Genomic DNA, 21,542 nt, shown 5'->3' with positions numbered 1-21,542 from the left:
CAAGCAAGCAAACTAATATGACTTGATAGTATTTACTGGGGTGATAGTGTTCTCAAAAGTAGTTGTGAATGTAGAAAGTCATATTCTAGCTTCTTGGTAGTTATGTCTTCTTTTTTCAAGATCATATATTGCTTTCCATGTAGAGTAAACTTTTTGTTAGAAGCTATCTTCTCACAAATGTTGGAGAACATGGAGGAAAGGGGTGGGTTGCTTATTTCTACTTTCAGACAAGGATGTATTAATACTGCAGAGTTCAATTTCTCAGAAAATACATCCTGACTCATTGACTTATTTCTTAGGTAACTCAAAGAGGACACTATCAAGTCAGCACAAGATTTCAGCACTTTGAGTAGAATACCATTATAGTCAGACAAGGTACTGCTCATCAGCAAACTAATGATTTTTTTGGTCTTTTTAACTGGGGAGTTGGCAAAATTGATTCCTGCTGGTGTGTTATGAATCCATCCACCCACTCTGGTGCCCTATATCTGGCCAGTGCCAGGCCAGGACTGGTGTGATACTTCTCCAATTGTGTGGACAACCTTATCTGTATAGAAGCTATTATTATGCCTCCCAAATGCATAACAGAGCTACTGCCAGCTCCCCTCCCCAGGCAGGAATTTGTGTACACCCTCTGTCTGCATACAGTGTATGATTAAATTGCATGGTCGAAAGTGACATTGTTTTTCAATGTTTGAGCATTGTGTAACTGAGGCTGAGTCTGGGAACCAGTGCAGTATTTACCTAAGTGGATGTGGCAAACGAGCTAAAATCAAGGGCACAACTGGCCATCATACTGGTTCCCATTGTTAATTCATAAGGCAGATTCGATCTGGGGCCTCGCTGTGTCCTGCAAACAGGGCTTTTAATGTGCCTGGCTATCCGGACAGGTTGTAGTATGCAATGCCTGTCTAAGTAAGCCTAAAGAATCTGCTTTTGATTATCCATTTTTTTGGTCCTTGTGTTTGCAGCTACTGTCAGGAAGAATTCATTGACTTTAGGGGCAAATGATTAAACCTAACATCAAATGTCTCACAATAATGTCACCAAAGAGTTGATTATCATTTACCTTGTCAAGTGTATCTTTTTCATGCTTAATAAGGCTCCACTTTGCCTTTGCTTTTTCCCTTGTAATTTTGTAATTTTTGTGCTTGGTTCATTGTTTCTTTTTTTTCTTTTTTGGTGACATGGGGAATAATTTGTCATCACTGGTTTTAGTGCACCTTTAAATCTTGATTAGAGCTAGGTTTCTTCATTAAATAATTTTCTCTGTTTCTGGCAGAAGATACTTTGATTACATCTGGTAGTCACCCTTTTCCTCAGCTTCTACCATATTTGCCTGTGACTATTATAAAGAAAATTAGGTTTTTAGAGCTGTAGGTTAGTTTTAGAAAAGAATTAAACTTCTCAAATGCTGCAAATTTTGTTCTCATTGTTCATCCAGTAAATTCTTTCTGAACAGTGTGACTGCATTTGCAATTCTTTGAAACTAGTGAAGCCCTACTGAGAGGGATGCTTTATTGTTGTTATTTTATTGTTGTCTGAATAGAACTTGCATTATAGCCAATATGTTTTGATCAAGAAATTACTGATCCCTGAAAGAAATGAAAACAGGAAAGGCTTCTGGTTTTGATGGAATAATTCATAGTTTCTGCTTAACTGGGTGAAATATGCAGTAATGCAGCTCTAAAGGTGTATCACTGATATAATGCAATTGGCAAACATAACCCACATCCTAAGATAGCAAAAATAGTTATCGACTTAAATCAGGTAAATCCACTAACATATCCTACTGCCTGATCACCCTACTAAACAAACAAAACCGTACAGACCAGGTACGCTAGCACTTTGCATCTACAAAGAGCCTTCCGGAAGCATCTAAAGATAACTGCTATGTTTATTTTTTGACACTGTCTCAAGGCAGAGTTTATTTGGCAACTTTTTTTTGTATCATACCCTGCCAAAAAATAGATCACCTACTGAATAAGGTGCTTAGCAACAGACTGTTGGAAGTTGTCATAAGTAATAGAAGGAGCAAACAAATATACTTAATCAATGGGCTCCCACAAGGATCCACTCTGACATCACTTCTTTATATCTGCATATCACCAACATAACTGAGATAGAGTCTGTAAAATTTGGGTACTATGTCTGGGAAATAGCTACCCAACGTAAGTGCATGGAAACAGAAGAGGAAGTATTGTCGAAGGATTTAAGAACTCCTGCGTGATACTTTTGTGAATGAAGACTTTAACCTTGAACAACTAAAACAGAATCATATGTTTCTCCTTAAACAATGGCTTGCCCCATCACAGATTACAGCACATTTTGAGAACAACACTCTTCCTTACAGTTAAATTTCAATACTGCAGAATATAGAGCACCACTGTGGCTCAGTATTGCTCATCTAAAGAAGGCCAACATGGAATTGAACCATTCAGTGTGACTGATACCCGGAACAGTAAGGCATCATGGTCTTGGCTCCTTATGCTCTGCTGCATTTACTCGGTCCAAATATGGTGGAATCATGCTCTTGTCAGAAAATACTCTGCTTGGAAAAAGTGCAACATCCTCATGGCTTGTTTTCAGTGACACCTGGGTATAATACGTGTGTGCTGAGGGACTGTAGTGTGATTGATCATTTGTCACAGTCATTGGTGATCAAATGGCTCTCAGGAGCTCTGTTTATGCATCTTCTGTTTTGGCTTTGCAAATAGTAACTGTGCTGAGTTTAGAGGTGAACAGTATTTGCAACATTGATTCTAGGGTACAATTAAGTCCCACCGATGATTACAAACTCCTGTTGAATTGTTGAAAGACTTGAGCCATTTGAATGGGATCGCATTGTTGGTCTGTGGGAAGCTGGATGGATGTAATGGTGGATTCCGTGCATGTCAAGTACAAGGTATTGGTGATGTGTTGCTGCTTCCAACAGTGGTCTGTGGAACCTTCTCACACCTGTCAACCATGTAATGTTTGTATGCATAGAATGGATGCACACTATAATAAAACTGGTTATGGTGAGATGAATATCCTAACAGATCTTGGATCATATGAAATGACCAACTCATAGGCCGGCCAGAGTGGCCGAGCGGTTCTAGGCGCTACAGTCTGGAACCACGCGATCGCTACGGTCGCAGGTTCGAATCCTGCCTCGGGCATGGATGTGTGTGATATCCTTAGGTTAGTTTGGTTTAAGTAGTTCTAAGTTCTAGGGGACTGATGACCTGAGAAGTTAAGTCCCATAGTGCTCAGAGCCATTTGACCATTTTTGACCAACTCCTAAGTTGAAGATTCAAAACCCAGAAATTCACTACCATACAGATATATGAAAATGTATAAATGTGAACATATATAAACACTTAATGTAATTACAATGATGATTATGGACTTCTTAAAAAGAGAAGCAATGATAAACAATTACTTTTACTTTATTTTTTAAATGTATGTTTCAGAGTTGGTTTTGCACAAATAGATTGATATGTGATAGTATTTTCTTTGCTAAATGTTGTTAGAGGTAAATCTTTGTCTTTATGTAGTTAGTAGTATGAGTTTGAAGCATGAGGATGGAGTACAAGTTATGTGTGTTGTGTTAGCATCATGGATGATGTTGATTTGTATTGTAAAGTGAAATGACTGAAAATATATGTGTTCAACACCAGAAAGTCCACCAGTGTTCATGTTATTTAACAAAATAAAGCTGAGAATCCTCTAGAACAGTATAAAAAGTTATATTTCAGAATGTCTATGAGCCTACAACTTACAACAAAGAAGAAGAATAAAAGATCAGTATTACGAAAACTGTTTGTTCAGCTTCTACCATTGCTACCTCTCACTGCAGTGTGTCACTAACTCAGCATGCAAAGTGCTGTGGAAATGTGACCAGCTGCCTAAATTATTAACTTACTTCAAAATTAATAAGTCAACATTGGGCTACAACAGGGTGGTTATGGTTATAATGCCCAGATCAACACATTGTGCAAGCAGTGGTGACCGACAGAACATCATCCAGGGATGAAATCCAGGCACATGTTGCATCTGCTGTGTCGTCACATACCACTTGCAGCAGGATTTAGATCATGTGTGTCTCTGATCAGGCTACAATTGGCACCACAACACTGCCAAGCATGGCTACTCTGGTATTGCAAAAGAGTCGGGAGGAGAATAAAAAGAGACTCTGTTATCTTCAAAGATGAGAGTACGTTCTGTCTGTATGTGAGCAATGGATGTACATGGGTATGGCGCAGACCTTGTGAGCTGCCTATTCCGGAATGCATTCCCCCACAACACAAAGGCTGCATCCCATGCTTCATTGTGTGGGGGCCATCTGTTGCAACTCTTGGTCACATTTGGTGTCACTTGAAGTGTAAAGCAGCCAGTGCCTGATACACATTACATAGGCTGTTATACACATGCTATTTCAATACACTATGCTGATTCAGAAGGATGTAGGCTGCAGTAGGTACTGGGAGATGAAGAAGCTTGCACAGGATAAAGTAGCGTGGAGAGCTGCATCAAACCAGTCTCAGGACTGAAGACCACAACAACAACATTGCCATTTCTTTCACGGGAAGATGACGTGAATTTTCAGCAGAGCAAAGCACATCTACATAAGGCTGCTGTGATGCAACATTCTCTTTGTGGTGTACAACAACTGCCATGGCCAGCAAGATTATCAGATCTCTTGACAATGGAACACATCTAGAACATGGTGAAGCAAAAACTTACTTGTTCTTGGGACTGCCAGAATCATTTCCGAATTGCAATAAAAGGTGCAAGATGCTTTGGACAGTGCAGAATGTCATTTGGCATCTTTATGATCATTTGTATCTGAGAATACGTGACTGTTTTGCAGCCATATGGGGCTTCACTACATATTGATGAGATTGTTTGGGCAGTGATGTGTGTTTCATTTGATCAAAATTTGTTATCATATACTCCTACAGTGGTGAATTACTTACCATGTCACTTGTCAATAAACTGACCTTGCCCTTGAGTGTTTTGCATTTTTGTCAAGCAGTGTGTATTTAAATATAAAGTAAGCCTTTACTCCTAGTTCACCAGATATATAAAGATGTGGATGATATGAGCTGTGCGAACAGGAGCCATGTTGTCTAGGAACACAGCAGCACCACTAGGGGACAAGCATTGTACCATGTACAGATCTAATCAGTCAAAATAGTCACATAATCCTTTGTAGTAATGTGACCATGCAAAGTAACCAAGGGGCCCATGGAATACCACAGTATGGGTGTCCAAATCATCAACAAACAGCCGCCATGTTTCACTCTTTGAAAAAAGACTCATCTAACCAAATAACTTCCTTCTGTTGCTTCATAGTCTAGGTTTTATGACTTTGGCACCATGTTTCTCTGTTACAGGCATGTGCATCAATGATGAGTGGTTTTGGAATTCAAGTTTGCCCTACAGTTTCCAGATTATGGAGCTCCCTTCACATTGTCTTGATGTTGACGGGGTTTGTTCATGTGACATTCAGTCCTGCAGTGATTTTTGCAGCCATCATCCACATTTTTTTCCATCTCAATTCTGTTCAGAGACTGTTGTCACAATCACTCAATGCACACTTTTGTCCACATTGTAACTTAGTGGATGACATTTTTTCAGTTTCCAGTATGCAGTATAAATCTTCAATACTGTGCATCTTGAAATATAGAACACTTCAGCTACCATGGTTATGGAAGCCTCCACCATATATGCACCTTAGCTTTGCCCACATTCAAATTCACTTAACTCCAACTTCAACTACAGAGAACACTGTTCTGATCATGACTGACAATTTCAACATATTGAGGACATTGTACAGGTGCCATTAATGTCAGATACAATAGCACAACCTGTAGGCTTGGCTAGTATCTGCTTTCATGTTCACACAATCATTTCACATGGTGTTTCCATATTTTTGTCGAATCCCTGTTATCATGCATCTTCATTATTCAGGTGTTAATAGTCAGTATGCTGATTACAGGAGTATATATAGGTTTGCTTAAAACCATGTTGATGAAGAATAACTAATAACTGGAAACGTTGCTGTAGCTTTTAATAGTAGATTTTGACAACCTGGAAATATTAACATATCCGTTAGAAATCTATGACACCAGACTTTACAGCAACATGTTTCAATTTTCCTGAAAGTAATTAATGTGACAGATAATAAGTATTAAAGCCCAGGAAAATCCAAAACTAATTTTGCTTTTTATATCATTATACCTGTCTGATTCCCAGGTTTATGACAGTACTTTTGTTGCCCTAAATTTTCTGGACTGAATACCACCCTTCATTATCCAACTAAGCCATTAATTAAGCACTTGCATAATTTATCATCATTTCAAACTTGCTAACTATACTCATAATTAGGTAAGTCACAACACAGGCATACAAACTTTTTTTTTTCCTTCATTAAGTAACCATTTGTTAGGTAAACCAAGTCATTGTTGGAACACATACCTTATTTACTAGTGTTCATTTTAACATATCCATTTCATAAACCGATAGGTATCTCCTGAGATCATGAAATATTCATATGCAAGGTTATAGTACCTCTCCCCTCCCACGAATCCTGTCTGCCACCAGCATCTATAAGGCTAACCTTTCTGTGTTGGTTCTGTGATCATGTAGTAAAGTTGGTGTCTAGAAGGTAGTTCTTTAACAGTCTGATGCAAGTTTGTGCTTGTTTGGATCAGCTTGTATATTGAAGGATATAAAAGTCTGTCAGACGTAGTATTTGGGAACAATTAATATTGTTTCTCTCACTGACAACATGTCTGCGTGAAATAACTGTACAAACTTCGTTGTTTGTTGTGAGCAAAGACTGTGTTTAGCAGATTGCTCTTTGTAAATGTTTCTGTTCCATGCCACACTAAATGTTTATGGTGACTTTCATACAGTGCTCAACTTTCTTTCCCTACAAATTGTGAATTATGAGGTGAGTTTCACGATAAATGTAAACTGTGATCATCCAACAGATCAATTTAAAGTTAATAAACATGTGATAAAGTGAAACTGAAAAAACAGTGGCATTGTGTAAATTGTGTATAACATCATTCAGTATTCCAGAAGTTTTCAGTGTGGAGACTACAAACTTATGCACAACCAAGATGAATAAGAAGATGAGTCTTGAAAAAGTTTATTACTGTTTCAAGACAGATAAAAAATGAGAATGATGATTAGTTTCTCCACTAATAATTTCACCGTGAAAATCATTTATGCCTAACTTTTCCACGTTATAAAATTTTACTATTAAATTCATCAATATTTTGTAATATTATTTTTTTCATGAAGAAGATGACTCTACCACTCACACATGTTCCATAAATTCCTTCATAAAGGACAACCTTCAGGGATGTCGAATGAGTCAAGCTACACATTAACAGAAAGCTAAGGTACTATCGCTGAAAATTATGGGCATTATGTCTAGATTATGAAAGAAGCCACTGTTCCTCTTCTTATATACTCATCTGCTCTTTGCAATTAATACTTCAAATGAAGAATTTATGTAACTTAGCACAGACCACTATCAGTTTGCAGAACTGGCCAAGTTAAGATCTGTTTAATACATACAGTAGAGTTATGTGGAATTTACACCAAGAGTCCAGATATTCTGATCAAGAACTGTGAAAAGATAAACATAATATTCTCCTCTGGGACAGCACACCAAGATGTACGAACAGTTTCCTGTATTCACACCTCAACTTCACAAGCTTGATGAGCATGTGTTCACTGCACTGAAAATAAGTAACATTTTATTTACAGGTAAGATTTTTCAGTTCAGTTTGACAACTACCTTAGAAAAGTCTTTATACATTCTTCACAAATAAAAAGGGAATTGACAAATACTGTTGTTTTACATCAAATTTTCAGTACAGAGTCTCATGCCAGTAGTGCATGTGATAACACATTGAATAAAAAGTATGTCACCTGATCAAATTGCTGACACATTGATTAAAACATTGAACTAATATTCAGGAGAAATTTGGTTCAGGTCTCCTCTTGTAAGTATCTTTCCTAAAGCACTTTAAATGAATTCTTGGATTATTCTTCCAGCCTTGCCCAAGTGCGCTAGTACCCTTATATCCAATGACCCAAGTAGCAACAGATCTGAGGAGTAACATGAAAATTGATCAAAAATGGAATAATATTTACAAAAATTGCATCATCAAGAAGTAAACTGATATGAATACTGTATCACAGATTAGGTTCATGACAATATAAAATTATTATGACAGACCTGCCTGTACGCAAACTCTGTTAATACAGTATGGAGAGAAGCCCCAATGTACTACACTCGGAGCGTCTTAACTTTGTGGCATGAATGTTTCTGGAGACTCTCTCTATGCATCGTTTGTATAGAAGTCCTGAGATCATTAAATGTTGTAACTGGGCAACCACAATGAATAATTACTGACCAACCATATTCAAAACATTTTTGATGAACAAGATGTATGGTGAGTTTGTCTGGCATTGCCTTGCTATAAAGTAAAGGCATGTTGACTGACTCACTGAAAGGGCAGTACTTAGGCTTTAAAATTTGACAGATAGGATGGTTGTAGCTTAGACTGCTCTCAGTATGCAGGAGTAAAACAATGAAAAAAAGGAAGGAAGATTAATGTTTAACATTCTGTTGACAATTAGGTCCTTAGAGATGGAGCACAAGCTTGTATTAGGGAAAGATGGGGAAGGAACCTGGGAACCTGGCTGTGCCCTTTCAGAGGAACTGTCCTGGCATTTGCATCACATGATTTGGGGAAATCTTGGAAAATTTAAATCAGGATGGCTGGATGCAGATTTGAACCATCATCTGCTTAAATGCAAGTCCAGTGTGCTAACCATTGCACCACCTCTCTCTGTCGTAGGAGTAGAGATTGTATGTTGTGTGTCATGCCACCTGAAAGCATCAGATTTCATATATGTCTAATGTACCGCTCAACATGGAGGTTACCAAATTTTGACTACAACAGTAGTGTAGCCATCACTATAGGATAAGCTGAAGAGGGACTCATTTGAAAATCCTTCACTTCAAAAAGCAGAGCATCAAAAACACTGTTCGTGTCCACTTTTCAGTCACAAATAATTTTAGTTTCTGGTGCGTGTAATGCATTGCAGTGGTGTGTGTACCACCAATCCATTCCACAACAAACACCATACAACTGTTGATAAAGACATGTCTGTACCTCTTGTCATGTTCCAGCATCAAGCCAACACTGTGGACGACACTTTGCCATCAGTTATTGCAATACAGAGAAGGTGCTGGTAACTATGTGCTATGGTCTCATTATGTGTACCAGTACCTATCTGCTGTTGCATATGATGCTTTATTTTTTCATTGGATCCATGTACAAATCACTGTATCTGTACCTAATCATTCATTACCTAATCACTCATTACATTTACATACTTAAAGGACAGCTGTTGTGTGATATAAAAATATACTTAAGCAGTGTTGTGTATATGAGGACTTGCCGTTTAGGGAGGACAAAACTAAAGCATTATGAAAAACAGACTATGCATTTAAAATAACAAGCAGGGATGTATATAGGCTATATTAATTTCATTGTATTATTATTAACTTCATTTTGTATTATTTTGTTTTGTACTTTTTTACATATATATTGTTTGTGTCTCATTTCTTTGAAATGGCTTACATGTACCCTTGACAACATCAATACAATATTTATTGTCAACAGATGGATAAATAAAATAAATAAATAAATAATAAACTGTTGCAGTGCTAAGCTTCCCATAGGGCAAACTACTACAGAATTACAAATCCATTTCTCACTGACAGATTATTGTGTCCTGTTTGAATTTTCCCACTTGCTGATATGCCCTTTGAGTTCAGTAGTACATAATGTCACTTGCTTTTATGTTTCTGTATTACTTGATATCCATTCTTTATCTAAGCTTTGTATAACACAAACTTTTACAGTCATGTAAGATAATCTACTGTTGGGCATGTGTGTACAGCTTCTTGGAATTTAGTTACCTGTTTCCAGAATGTATCTTTCTCTTTGCAATGGAGTGTGCCCTATTTTGAAACTTCCTGGCAGTTTAAAAGTGTGTGTTGGAGGGGGGACTCAAACTCAGAAACTTGCTTTTGGGGTAATTTGCTTACTGGTTGCACCATCCAGGCACAGACAACTACTGTTATGCTGTGCATATATCTTGCAAGTTGAATTCATTAGAGCCATTATTTTCGAGAATTGCAATTTACACAAATATTAGTATGCTAAGTTAGGCCATTCCAGGAAAACTGAAATATAGACTGAACAATTATTTTATTGTGCTTCAGTACTAGTATGTTGTTTTGTATGTGCTTGATACGTTAGTACACAATTTCTATGTCACTTCTTATTCGTTTCAGAGCTTACTCTTGTGAATATATGAGCTAGAATAATAAATTCTGATAAACACTTCTTTGTCAAGCATAGAGAAGCAGCAATATACCTTTAGAAAGATTCTACAATTGATTCCTAGTGCCAATGTGGCACCTACAAGTCATGTATTCTCACTAGCTGTAAGTACTGTGCATGATATAGGTGGAACAATTTGATGAATAAAATAATCACTCACAAGATAAATGAATCACTAAGCACTGGATTTCTATATCTACATCTTGCTCCACAAGCCACCTGATGGTATGTGGTGGAGGGTACTTGTCGTACTACTGTCTGATTCCCCTTTATCTGTTCCATTCCCAAATGGCATGTGGGAAGAATGATTGTTGGTAGCTCTCCACATTACCTCTAATTTCTTCAACTTTCTCTTTGTTGTCATTTTGTGAGACAAATCTGGAAGCAAGTTATACATTGTCCTACTCTTTCTGGAACATACTCTCTTGGAATTTCAGCAGCAAACCTCTATGAGGTGGACAAAGTCTCTCTTGTAGCATTTGCCATTGGAGTTTGTGTCCACAACACTCTTGTACTGACTAAATGATCCCGAGATGAAACGTATTGCTCTTTACTGGATCTTGTCTGTCTCCACTATCAGTATGATACAGTAAGGGTCCCAGACTAAGCAATACTTAAGTATTGGTTGAACGAGATTTTCTGTTAGCCCATCTTCCATGGATGAATTACATTTCTCTAAGATTCCAAATTTCATTAAGATTCTCCCTATGAATGTCAGTCTCACATCTGCTTTTCCTACAATTTGTATTATGTGGTCATCCCACTTAGATTCACTCCTAGTTACACTGAAGTGCCAAAGAAACTGGTATAGGCATGTATATTCAAATACAGAGATATGTAAACAGACAAATATAGCACTGCAGTTGGCATCTTGTATATAGGACAACAAGTGTCTGGCGCAATTGTTAGATCAGTTGCTCCTGCTACAATGGCAGGTTATCAAAATTTAAGTGAATCTGAATGTGGTGTTATAGTCAGTGCATGAGCAATGGGACACAGCATCTCCAAGATAGTGATGAAGTGGGGATTTTCCTATACAACCATTTTACGAGTATACTGTGAATATCAGGAATCCAGTAAAACATCAAATCAAACAGCTGGAAAAAGATCCTGCAAGAACGGGACCAATGATGACTGAAGAAAATCATCCAATGTGACAGAAGAGCAACCCTTCTGCAAGTTGCTGCAGATTTCAATGCTGGGCCATGAACAATTGTCAGCGTGCAAACCTTTCAATGAAACATCACTGATATGGGCTTTTGGACCTGTCAACACCAACATTGGTCTGTCGATGACTGGAAACATGTTGCCTGGTTGGACGAGTCTTGTTTCAAATTGTATTGAGTGGATGGACGTGTACGGGATGGAGACAACCTCATGAATCCATGGACCCTGCATGTCAGCAGGGGACTGTTCAAGCTGGCAGAGGCTCTGTATTGGTGTGGAGTGTGTGCAGTTGGAGGAGATATGAGATTCCGATATATCTAGATATGACTCTGACTGGTGACATGTAGGTAAGCTTCCTGTCTGATCACCTGCATCCATGGTGTTTTCTGATGGACTTCCAGCACTACTTCAGACATTGGTCGAGCCTGTGCCACTTTGTGTTGCGGCACTTCTGTGTACTCGAGAGGCCCCTACACGATATTAGGCAGGTGTGCCAGTTTCTTTGGCTCTTCATTGTATTTTGCGATAGTTCCTGTTTCCAGCAATTTGCCACTTATAGTGTGCAGTAGTGGATTTCTTTTTCTATGTTTGTGCAATGTGTCACTTATTTACATTCAAGGCCTACTGCAAGTCCCTGCACCATTCATGGGTCTTGTGCAGGTCCTCGTCCTATGGCCTTCTGACATTGCTGCCTTCTTATAGGCATCTGCACCATCTGCAAGCAGCCTTCCAATGTTATCTACTAGATCATTTATGTATATATTGTAAACAATAATGGTGCTATCACATTTCCTGTGTTTTCTTGGAATTACCTATAATCTGTTGATTGCGTAGCATTAAGAGTGATTTGCTGAGTTGGTCTGCAAGGAAGCCTTGAATCCTGTCACAAAAACATGGTCCGATGACCAGTAAGCTATATTTTTTCTCACTGAATGACAGTGTGATTGTATCAGATGCCATTCTGAAGTCAAGGAACATAGCATCAGTCTGAACACAGTTGTCTGGGCTGCTGTGAGTCTCGTGGAGGAACAGAGCAAGCTGAGTTTGACAAGATCTCTGTTTTCAGAATCCATATTGATTTCTATAGAGGGATTTTCATTCTGCAAAGATATCGTAATATGTGAGCATAAAATGTGCTAAATAATTCTGCGACAGATTGTCTCAGTGATACAGGCATAGAATTATGTGCATCTGCCCTATGATACTTTCTGAAAATGAGAATCACCTGTGTTTTTTTTCCGGTCACTATGAATCCTTCATTGTCCCAGCAACTTATGAAAAAACTGCTGCTGGAAGGAGAGCAAGTTCTTTTGCATAATCTCTGTAGAACCTTACAGCTATCTCATCTGGTCCAGATGGTTTTCCACTACTAAACAGTTTTAATTGCTTTTCTACTCCACAACAACTTATCTCAGTATCTGCAATTTCAGTGGTCATGATAAGTGAAGGGAGGGACTGTTATTACTGTCTTCTGTAGTGATCACATAAACAAACTGTCCACACCTGTCGCTTAGATATCAAGTTCACATCCATCATCTGTATGCACACATACTGCATGAGAATGCACATGAGTATGTATTTGTGTGCACACATATATGTATGCTCACACACACACACACACACACACACACACACACACACACACACACACACATACACACACTCCTCTCTCTCTCTCACACACACACACACACACACATGTTCTTGTGTCCTAATACTGCACCTCAATGGGGATGTGTAATGTTTTCACATGGAGCAGGAAGGTAAGATGGAAACTGAAGAGTAGGACAAACAGAAACCATTAAAAAAGCACTGTGAAGGCAGGTGAAGTACTCAGATTAAAAGAAAAGATGCTAGGAAGATAGAGAGATATCCAAATTGGGTTTATAAAATAACTAATGTATGCAACAAGGAAAAGCATAAAGTTAGTGAGGGAACTGGGGGAATGGCTTGGGAATGTAGGCATGAGTAGGTACTGTGAAGGAATTTCAGTTTACTGAATAGCAGCAAGGGTTAGCGGAAATGAAGGCAGCGAGACTGTGTGACTGAAGGGAATAGGAAACACTTATGTGTAGCATGCTCTTCAGTCAGGTGATTAAGTTCACCTTTTGTAGTGGTGGCTTTTCATATGGGTGGAGAGTCTCCCTACCTTGTGACTTTGCTATTTAGGTCTATATATACTATCTGTGACCACTATTAGACCCAACTGGACTGCAGCACTGCGAGAGAGGATGACTGTATCTATACTGTATGAGTATGCTCTGATGGAATTCACAAGTTTACTAACTGAGTTAGTCATTGACCCTTGATTATGTGCTTATTTGCCACTTGATGCCTTTTCTACACCTAGACCTACACCTACTCTGCAAGCCACCTCGTCAAGTATTTGAAGGATGCTTCTCATACCACTATTATTTCCTCTCTTTCCCATTCCTTTTGTATGTGCAGGGAAGCAATATGTTGGTTATCTCTTTTTCGAATGTGTGATTTCAGAATAAACAGTAAACCCCTCTTACCATACACAATTTTGTAGCATTTGGAACTGGAGTTTAATGAGTATCTCCATAATGTTCCCATATTTACTAAACAAACCCATGACAAAATATGCCATTCTTATCAGTGTCTCCTTTATTACTAATCCTACCTGATAAAGGTCCCAGAATGATGAAGAATACTTAAGAATCAGTTGAATGAGTGTTTTATAAGTGACTTACATTTTGTAAGTGAATTACATTTTATATGGATTCTTCCAACGAATCTCAGCCTGGCATCAACTTTTCCTACAATAGTTTCAACACTTTGGGGATGAGTGAAGTAGCTCCTACATTGTGTGGATAATACTCCAGAAAGATAAGCAGCATAGGACCTACAGTGACCACTTCTCAGCTTTGTAAATATATTGTCTTGCATCTGTCATCAGTAAAAAGGTACTGTATGATGCTTGTACTACAAAAAAAAAAAAAAAAAAAAAAACACAGATAGCAGCACCTATTCCTCACATTGGCAGGAAAGGAATACAGACAACAGTGTGTGTTTTTTGCTTTGCGATGTTTACATTTCCCTTGTTGCCACACGTTACACCTCACAAGGTCACATGCAGTGACCAGCTAATGGATTACTATCCTTCTGAACAGAGACAAATGAAGTGACAGAAGAAAAATTTTTTCACATTTTTATGATGGTGTTTGTAAATTCATGTGTTTTTCTAAATACACTGTTTATGTCTAAATGCAAACATCTTGTTGAATTTGTTACTATTGGCAGCAGTTTTGGTGAACAAAGATGTCCTGGTTGTATCAACTTCCACTCAAAATAGTTCACTAGTAAAGAGACTCAGTGGAAGCTTTTTCCTAAATTTGTTGCAGCACAGAAATATCAAGATGGCTTCAGAGGAGATTTAAGGTTTGTGTAAAATGAGTCAAGACAAGATCTAGGAAAGTGGCAAGAAAAGATATTAGGTACTGTTGTGAAGAATGTGACTTTGCTGTTCCAAAATGTTGGGAAATTTTTCATATTAAGGCCAATATAACTATGTGATTTTCAGTAAAAAACTACATTTTGAAACTGTTTTATTTCCGTACCAACAGCTTATAACTGTATCTCAATTTACGAAATGGAAAATGAAAAACACATTTTTTGTTATTGTGAAAGCAACACATTTTCAATATAAAACAATGGTCACTGTTTTAAGTCTATTTTTCTTTTCAGTAGTTCATAGAAAAAAAGCTGACAAGGTTCTTTATATTAGAATTTTCTACACAAAATTCAGAAAATCTATGAAAAAGCACAGTACTGATATCACCCAATTGAATTAACCCTAGCTGCCCAGTCCTTGAAGTGTTAAAGAGATTGTTTCTACTTTAAGTCAGTCCAGATGGTTGTTCCAGATTTTACACTTGTTACTAATTTCAGTGATTTATTGCCAATTGTGTAATTAAAGAGCAACAGGTATTTCTGCCTATTTATGTACAATGCATTACATTTATTTATGCTGAGAGTCAACAGCTGGTCCTTGTCCCAAACATAGACATTCTTCGTGTCTTTCTGTTATTTCACTACTGTTTTCTGCCAGAGCTATTCTTCTACGCATAACACCATCACCTATGAACAGTCTCACAGAGCTTCTGACCTGTCCACAAGATTATTTACACAGATTGTAAATACTAATGGCCTTCCAGAAAGAATTTCCACACTGCAGCAGAGTGTACACTGGTTTGAAACTTCCTGGCAGACTAAAACTGTGTACTGGACAGAGGCTCAAATGTGAGACCTTTGCCTTTTGTGCGCAAGTGCTCTACTGACTGAGCTATCCAAGCACAACTCATGATGCACCCTCACAGCTTTACTTCTGCCAATACTCATCTCATACCTTCAAAACTTCACAGAAGTTCTCCTGTGTAACATGTGGGTTAACACTTCTGGAAGAAAGGATATTGTGGAGATGTGGCTTAGCCACAGCCTGTGAGATTGTTTCTAGAGTGAACACAGTTTAAATCTTCCAGAAAGTTTCAAATCAGCACACACTCCACTGAAGAGTGATTATTCATTCTGGAAAAAATTCCCTATGCTTTGTCTAATCCGTGTCTCCCACAAAATCCTTTCTTCCAGTTTTGTTAGTTGCACAATGTGTGCAGCAGAACTTTGGTGAAGTTTTGAGGGTAGCGATGAGCTACTGGCAGAAGTAAAACTGTGAGAGTGGGTCATGAATTGTGTTTGGACAGCTCAGTCTGTAAACACCCGTGAAAGACAGAAGTCCCTGGTTCAAGTCCCATTCACAGTCTGGCTCACCTCAAGGAGCAGCACTATTATTACCATTAACTGATGTCCTTGAAGGATAAAATAAACGGGAAACAATGGTGTGATGAATTTTCTTGGGTGATGTTGGGCATACACACTTCCCTGGGTGACACTGGGCATATGCATTTCCTTCAAAGAGGACTTGCAGGCATCTGTATCAGAAGTCTTGTATAGTGAACAATTGCATCTCACAGCAGAATTTGTTGACTGACCAAATGTGTCAGAGCTACTGAAATTAGTCAGCAGAGTATGAAAACACATCACACATCACTACCAAAACTAAAGAGGATAGATTGCCACGCGGGATTAGCTGAGCGGTCTAAGGCGCTGCAGTCATGGACTGTGCGGCTGGTCGCGGCGGAGGTTCGAGTCCTCCCTCGGGCATGGGTGTGTGTGTGTTTCTCCTTAGGACAATTTAGGTTCAGTAGTGTGTAAGCTTAGGGACTCATGACCTTAGCAGTTAAGTCTCATAAGATTTCACACACATTTGAACACATACAAGCATAACAAAAGTTCTCGTGAATAAGGCACTCACATTTTGTGACTATGTGATTTAAGAGATGACACTATATGACTGGTACCCACAAAAAGTTCTTCAAAGGGGAGACAACACAGTTGTCATTGTACTGCCTGATGAGCCTAGTCCTCAATGATGATCCACTCACACACATGCCAGACACTGTGGCAAATATGCCAGAGGAGCTTGAACCCTCTTCATTGCACCACATTGAACAACAGACTCTGCCTTCAGCTGTGTCTACACCCCCAAGCTTGGATGATGAACAACACCCCTGTTTTAGCTGCCCATGCAGTCAGTGAGGCACATACAGGATTGTATTTTGGACTGAGTGAAGGCAAAATGCTTCCCTCTCAATTGTACTCCATACTAAAGAGAGGGGGGGGGGGGGGGGGGGGGGGAAGGTTAGGGGGCAGTAGTCTCTGTGGGGCCTGCAGACTGTGAAGCAATCAAAAAAATTACAAAGTACAACCTGTTCACTAGGTCACCTCTCTGACATTCATATGAGGAGGGTTAACACAGACATTCTTTGCTTCGAGCAGTCTGGCTCTGACTATTGAAGAGTAAATATGTGCTTTTAGTTTGTGCAGTGTTATTAGCAATAATGTGTCTTTTGTCAAGCAACATTTCAGGTTTGAATACTTCTATTAACTTTCCTGCAGTGACAACTACATATGTATCTGTGTGAAAACATACCTTGCCACTCTTAACATTCTCTGCACATCGAGGACCGTACTGTGGCATACCGAGAGCAATTTCAAGCCATGCTAACACTGTAGGTGCTCGCCACCTTTCCATTGGGATGGAGGCAGCTTCTCTCAACAATCTCAGTTTTTCTGCATACCCTTCCTCTGTTAATGGTGACCAACTGCGGTATGCATCTGATGCCTCTGTAGAATTAAAATGAAAAATGGAATGATTATCACAGTCATGAATTTTCAGTTTTATATCCATGCCTTAAAAAAACAATCATGATAAATGAAACTCCATGTTTCCAGCATATTTTTCTGTGGATAGCATCTGAAACAAACAAATCCTAATGAGTCACAGCATTTGGTCTCTGATCTCATTTATATATACCTATTTCTATTTTAAATGCTTCAGTTATTATTTAAGAAACATAGATCTTCTTTAAAATGCACAAAAAAGTTTTCAATGGATGTATATGTAATGGTACAACAAGAATTTATGAAATAGCATCATAAATTTCTTTTATGTGAATCTTTGTAATTCCTTGTTGTCTCTAACTAGAACTTACATGTTTAAGCTGTTTGGTAACATTGGTTTGTAGGGCAACTAAAAACAAGGCACAGTATTATTGTCTTCTATGTAAGTATATTTTATTTCACTTGCAACTTGTGCTACTGAAAATTTGTAGTGTGAGAAGCTGTCGCATGACGAAGTTTTTGTAAAATGAAAAATTTGTAATCTATGAAGACAATTCTTGTATTGTCTCTCAGTGTAAATCTGAATATAAAAGATTAAAACACAAGGATTTTGAGTGAGAAATGTTCAAAACGTATGTTGAAGATAAGCCTTCTACAGAAAAATTGCAGTTTGAAAATTCCATTTCAAAACCAAAATTGTTTCATTGACAAATATTTGGAGTTTTCTGCATTCCATTTTCTCCCTGATAAATCTAATTAAATTTTGTAACTTCCATTTCAAGTTCAAATACATGAAACCATTAATGAGGATATTGATGAAACACACTGAAAGTCATTAGACATGGTATGTATGATGAGAATAGCTTCATGTTACATATTAGCTGACATATTTACTTATAAGCTACTCCAGTCTCTGATAAGGGCATCACACTGCAATAAGTAAATTATAAGTGAATCAAGAAACATTTTAAATAATTGTTTCATCTCATAATAATGGATTGGAAAACAACAAAACAGTGAAATTCATGTAAATCTGAGTGCGTACCCTGTCACTTACCCTCCTGACTTGGGCTGGCTGCCTTACGATGTCGACTTCGAGCAAAAACTCTGGATATGCTGCCCCATGTTCCACCTCTACTACCACCACTTCTACTCACAGGAGCCACATTTTTTGGTCTTCGAGGCTCCAATTCCATAGGATTGCTGAGCTGCTCAACTGACCTAAGAATCACAATAACAAGTTAGTATCATACAGTTCCTTTGAGAGTTGAAAGTAAACCAACACTTTGAGATCATTTGAAATACACAATGAATGGCAGAATTTCGGTAGCTGCAATAAACTATGAAAAATACAGTAATTTTATTAAAATGTGAAAGACAATAATTTTATTTTGTGGATTAAGTATTCAGGTTAATAGTTTCAGAAAAAATATAGTGTTCAGATATGAGAAAAAGTGGACTAGTCGCTCACATGCCATTGAAGTGAAACTTTCAAAGTCAAAAGAAAAAAGGAAATACCTATAGTTTAGGACAGACATAATAGTATTCCACTGAGAAAGTATAGTTAGTGAAGAAAGAGGTACGAAGTCATAGAAATAATTTTTTAGTGTATAGAAAATAAATATTTAACTAATAATAAGATTTATTTTAATTAAGTTAATTGTAGATCCTTGGGGAAACATTATAATGATTGCTCTTGAAAGTGCAGATTTTCACCTGTGGTATATAAATTTTTTACTTCACATTACATAGGCGTCAGGTTGCAAAACAGTTTTCTTGCATTACTATTTTAAAGACGTTATTTATGTATTCTAGTGTACTGTGAAACAAAGAATCTACAACCACCAAAAAGATTACATGGTAACTGAAAATGCAGTGTCTTACAGTAAACATCAAAGAAATCAAATGGCATTGTGAGACATTGATGGGGTGGCTTTAACTTAAGATTGCAGATGTTATATATGATTTTACATTACAATATGTTGATATAAAATTAGTACATATGTAATAAACACATACACTGATGAGCTAAAACATTATAATCACCTGCTTAATAGCTTGTTTGTCCATCTTTGGAATGAAATACATCACTGATTCTGTGTATCAAGGATCCAACAGTTTGTTGGTAGGTTTGTGGAGGTATGTGGCATTAGATGTCTATGCACAGGTCCTGTAATTCACATAAATAATGGACCGCTGATTTGGGCATGCGATGTGGTGCCTGAGAGTGACCCAGATAGGTTCCATAGGATTTACATCAGGCGAATTTGGATGCCAAGACATTAACATTGGCTCCTCAGATCGCTGTAACACAGTTCTGGCTTGAGATACAGACATTTATACTGCTGAAAGATGACATCGCTGCTGTGAAAGACACCAAGCATGAAGGGATGCAGGTGGTGTCTGCTCCGCTTACATACTTTTGTTACCATGTCACTTGCCCACAACGCTACCAGGTGGCATCCAGTGTTGCAGTGGGCAGTGGTCATAATGTTTTTTTGGCTCATCAGTTTACATTGCTCATCATTGTTCCAAGACTGGTTTTATTCCTGGTGTATGAGCAATGCCAGCACAGTAACTGTGGTGGTAGCTTGAACTAACAATTGTAAACAACTAATGTGCATTTGACTAGTCAGCTTGAGCATGCTATATTAAGCAGTGGAATTGCCAAATAGTTTGTTGATGCAGTTGCAACACAAATCACAATGGAGCAACACCTCTCAATCAAAGACGTTCTCCAGCATGTTTTGAAGTAGAGAAAAGTGTGTGCAAAGTTTGTTCTGCATATGTGGACTCTCAAACAAAAACAACAACAAGTAGACACCTGCCATAACTTGACTGATGGGCAAGATGTGATCAATTCTTTATTAGAAAAAATTATCATAGGTAATGAGACTTGGTGTTATCAATACAAACCTACCATAAAACAACAAAATTGCAGAAATTCTCATGAAGAGATTGCACTAGTTGAACAACATCCCAAAAAAGGCCTTTCCAGACAGTCTCACAAGGTTGTATGTGTGTTCTACTCAAGTTGGGAATGGGGGGAGGGGGTGCTTACACCCAAGCTTTAAAACCTTCACCTTAATTTTTCTGTATTTTTGTTATTAATTCAGGTTTGGGACTTTTTGTTCTGAAACTACATACACTGAAGCAATAAAGAAACTGGTATAGGCATATGTATTCAAATACAGATACTTTAACAGGCAGAATATGGTGCTCTGGTCGGCAGTGCCTGTACAAGACAACAAGTGTCTGGTGCAGTTGTCAGATCAGTTACTGCTGCTACAATGGCAGGTTACCAAGATTTAAATGTGTTTGAACATGGTGTTGTAGTCAACACATTAGTGATGGGACACAGCATCTCCGAGGTAGCGATGAAGTTGGTATTTTCCTGTATGACTGTTTCACGAGTGTACTGTGAATATTGCAATCCGATAAAACATCAAATCTCCAACATTGCTCCCTACAAGAACAGGACCAATTGTGACTGAAGAGAATCACCCAATGTGACAGAAGTGCAACCCTTCTGCAAATTGCTGCAGATTTCAATGCTGGGCTATCGACAAGTGTCAGTGTGTGAATCATTCAATGAAACATCATTGATATGAGCTTTCAGAGCCAAAGGTCCACTTGTGTATCCTTGATGACTGCATGACACAAAGCCTGGGCCCATCAACATTGACTTAGGACTGTTGAGGACTGGAAATATGTTGCCTTGTCAGACGAGTCTCATTTCAAATTGTA

The 21,542-nt window shown here is 38.1% G+C and overlaps 1 protein-coding gene across 1 annotated transcript in view; it reads right to left on the bottom strand.

The window, feature by feature from the left end:
- The window catches only part of LOC124605202 (kazrin), a 1,111,833-nt gene that overhangs the window by 103,629 nt on the left and 986,662 nt on the right, over positions 1 to 21,542 (bottom strand). Inside the window, exons 13-14 of the mRNA XM_047136736.1 lie at positions 18,853 to 19,016; positions 17,605 to 17,798 (exon numbers count right to left, since the gene is read on the bottom strand). Of these exons, the coding sequence (XP_046992692.1) occupies positions 17,605 to 17,798; positions 18,853 to 19,016 (358 nt within the window). The remainder of the gene's footprint in view (positions 1 to 17,604; positions 17,799 to 18,852; positions 19,017 to 21,542) is intronic.

The sequence above is a fragment of the Schistocerca americana genome, chromosome 3 (assembly GCF_021461395.2).
Source record: "Schistocerca americana isolate TAMUIC-IGC-003095 chromosome 3, iqSchAmer2.1, whole genome shotgun sequence".
NCBI lineage: Eukaryota > Metazoa > Arthropoda > Insecta > Orthoptera > Acrididae > Schistocerca > Schistocerca americana.
This window is presented reverse-complemented; position numbering and strand designations above follow the sequence as displayed.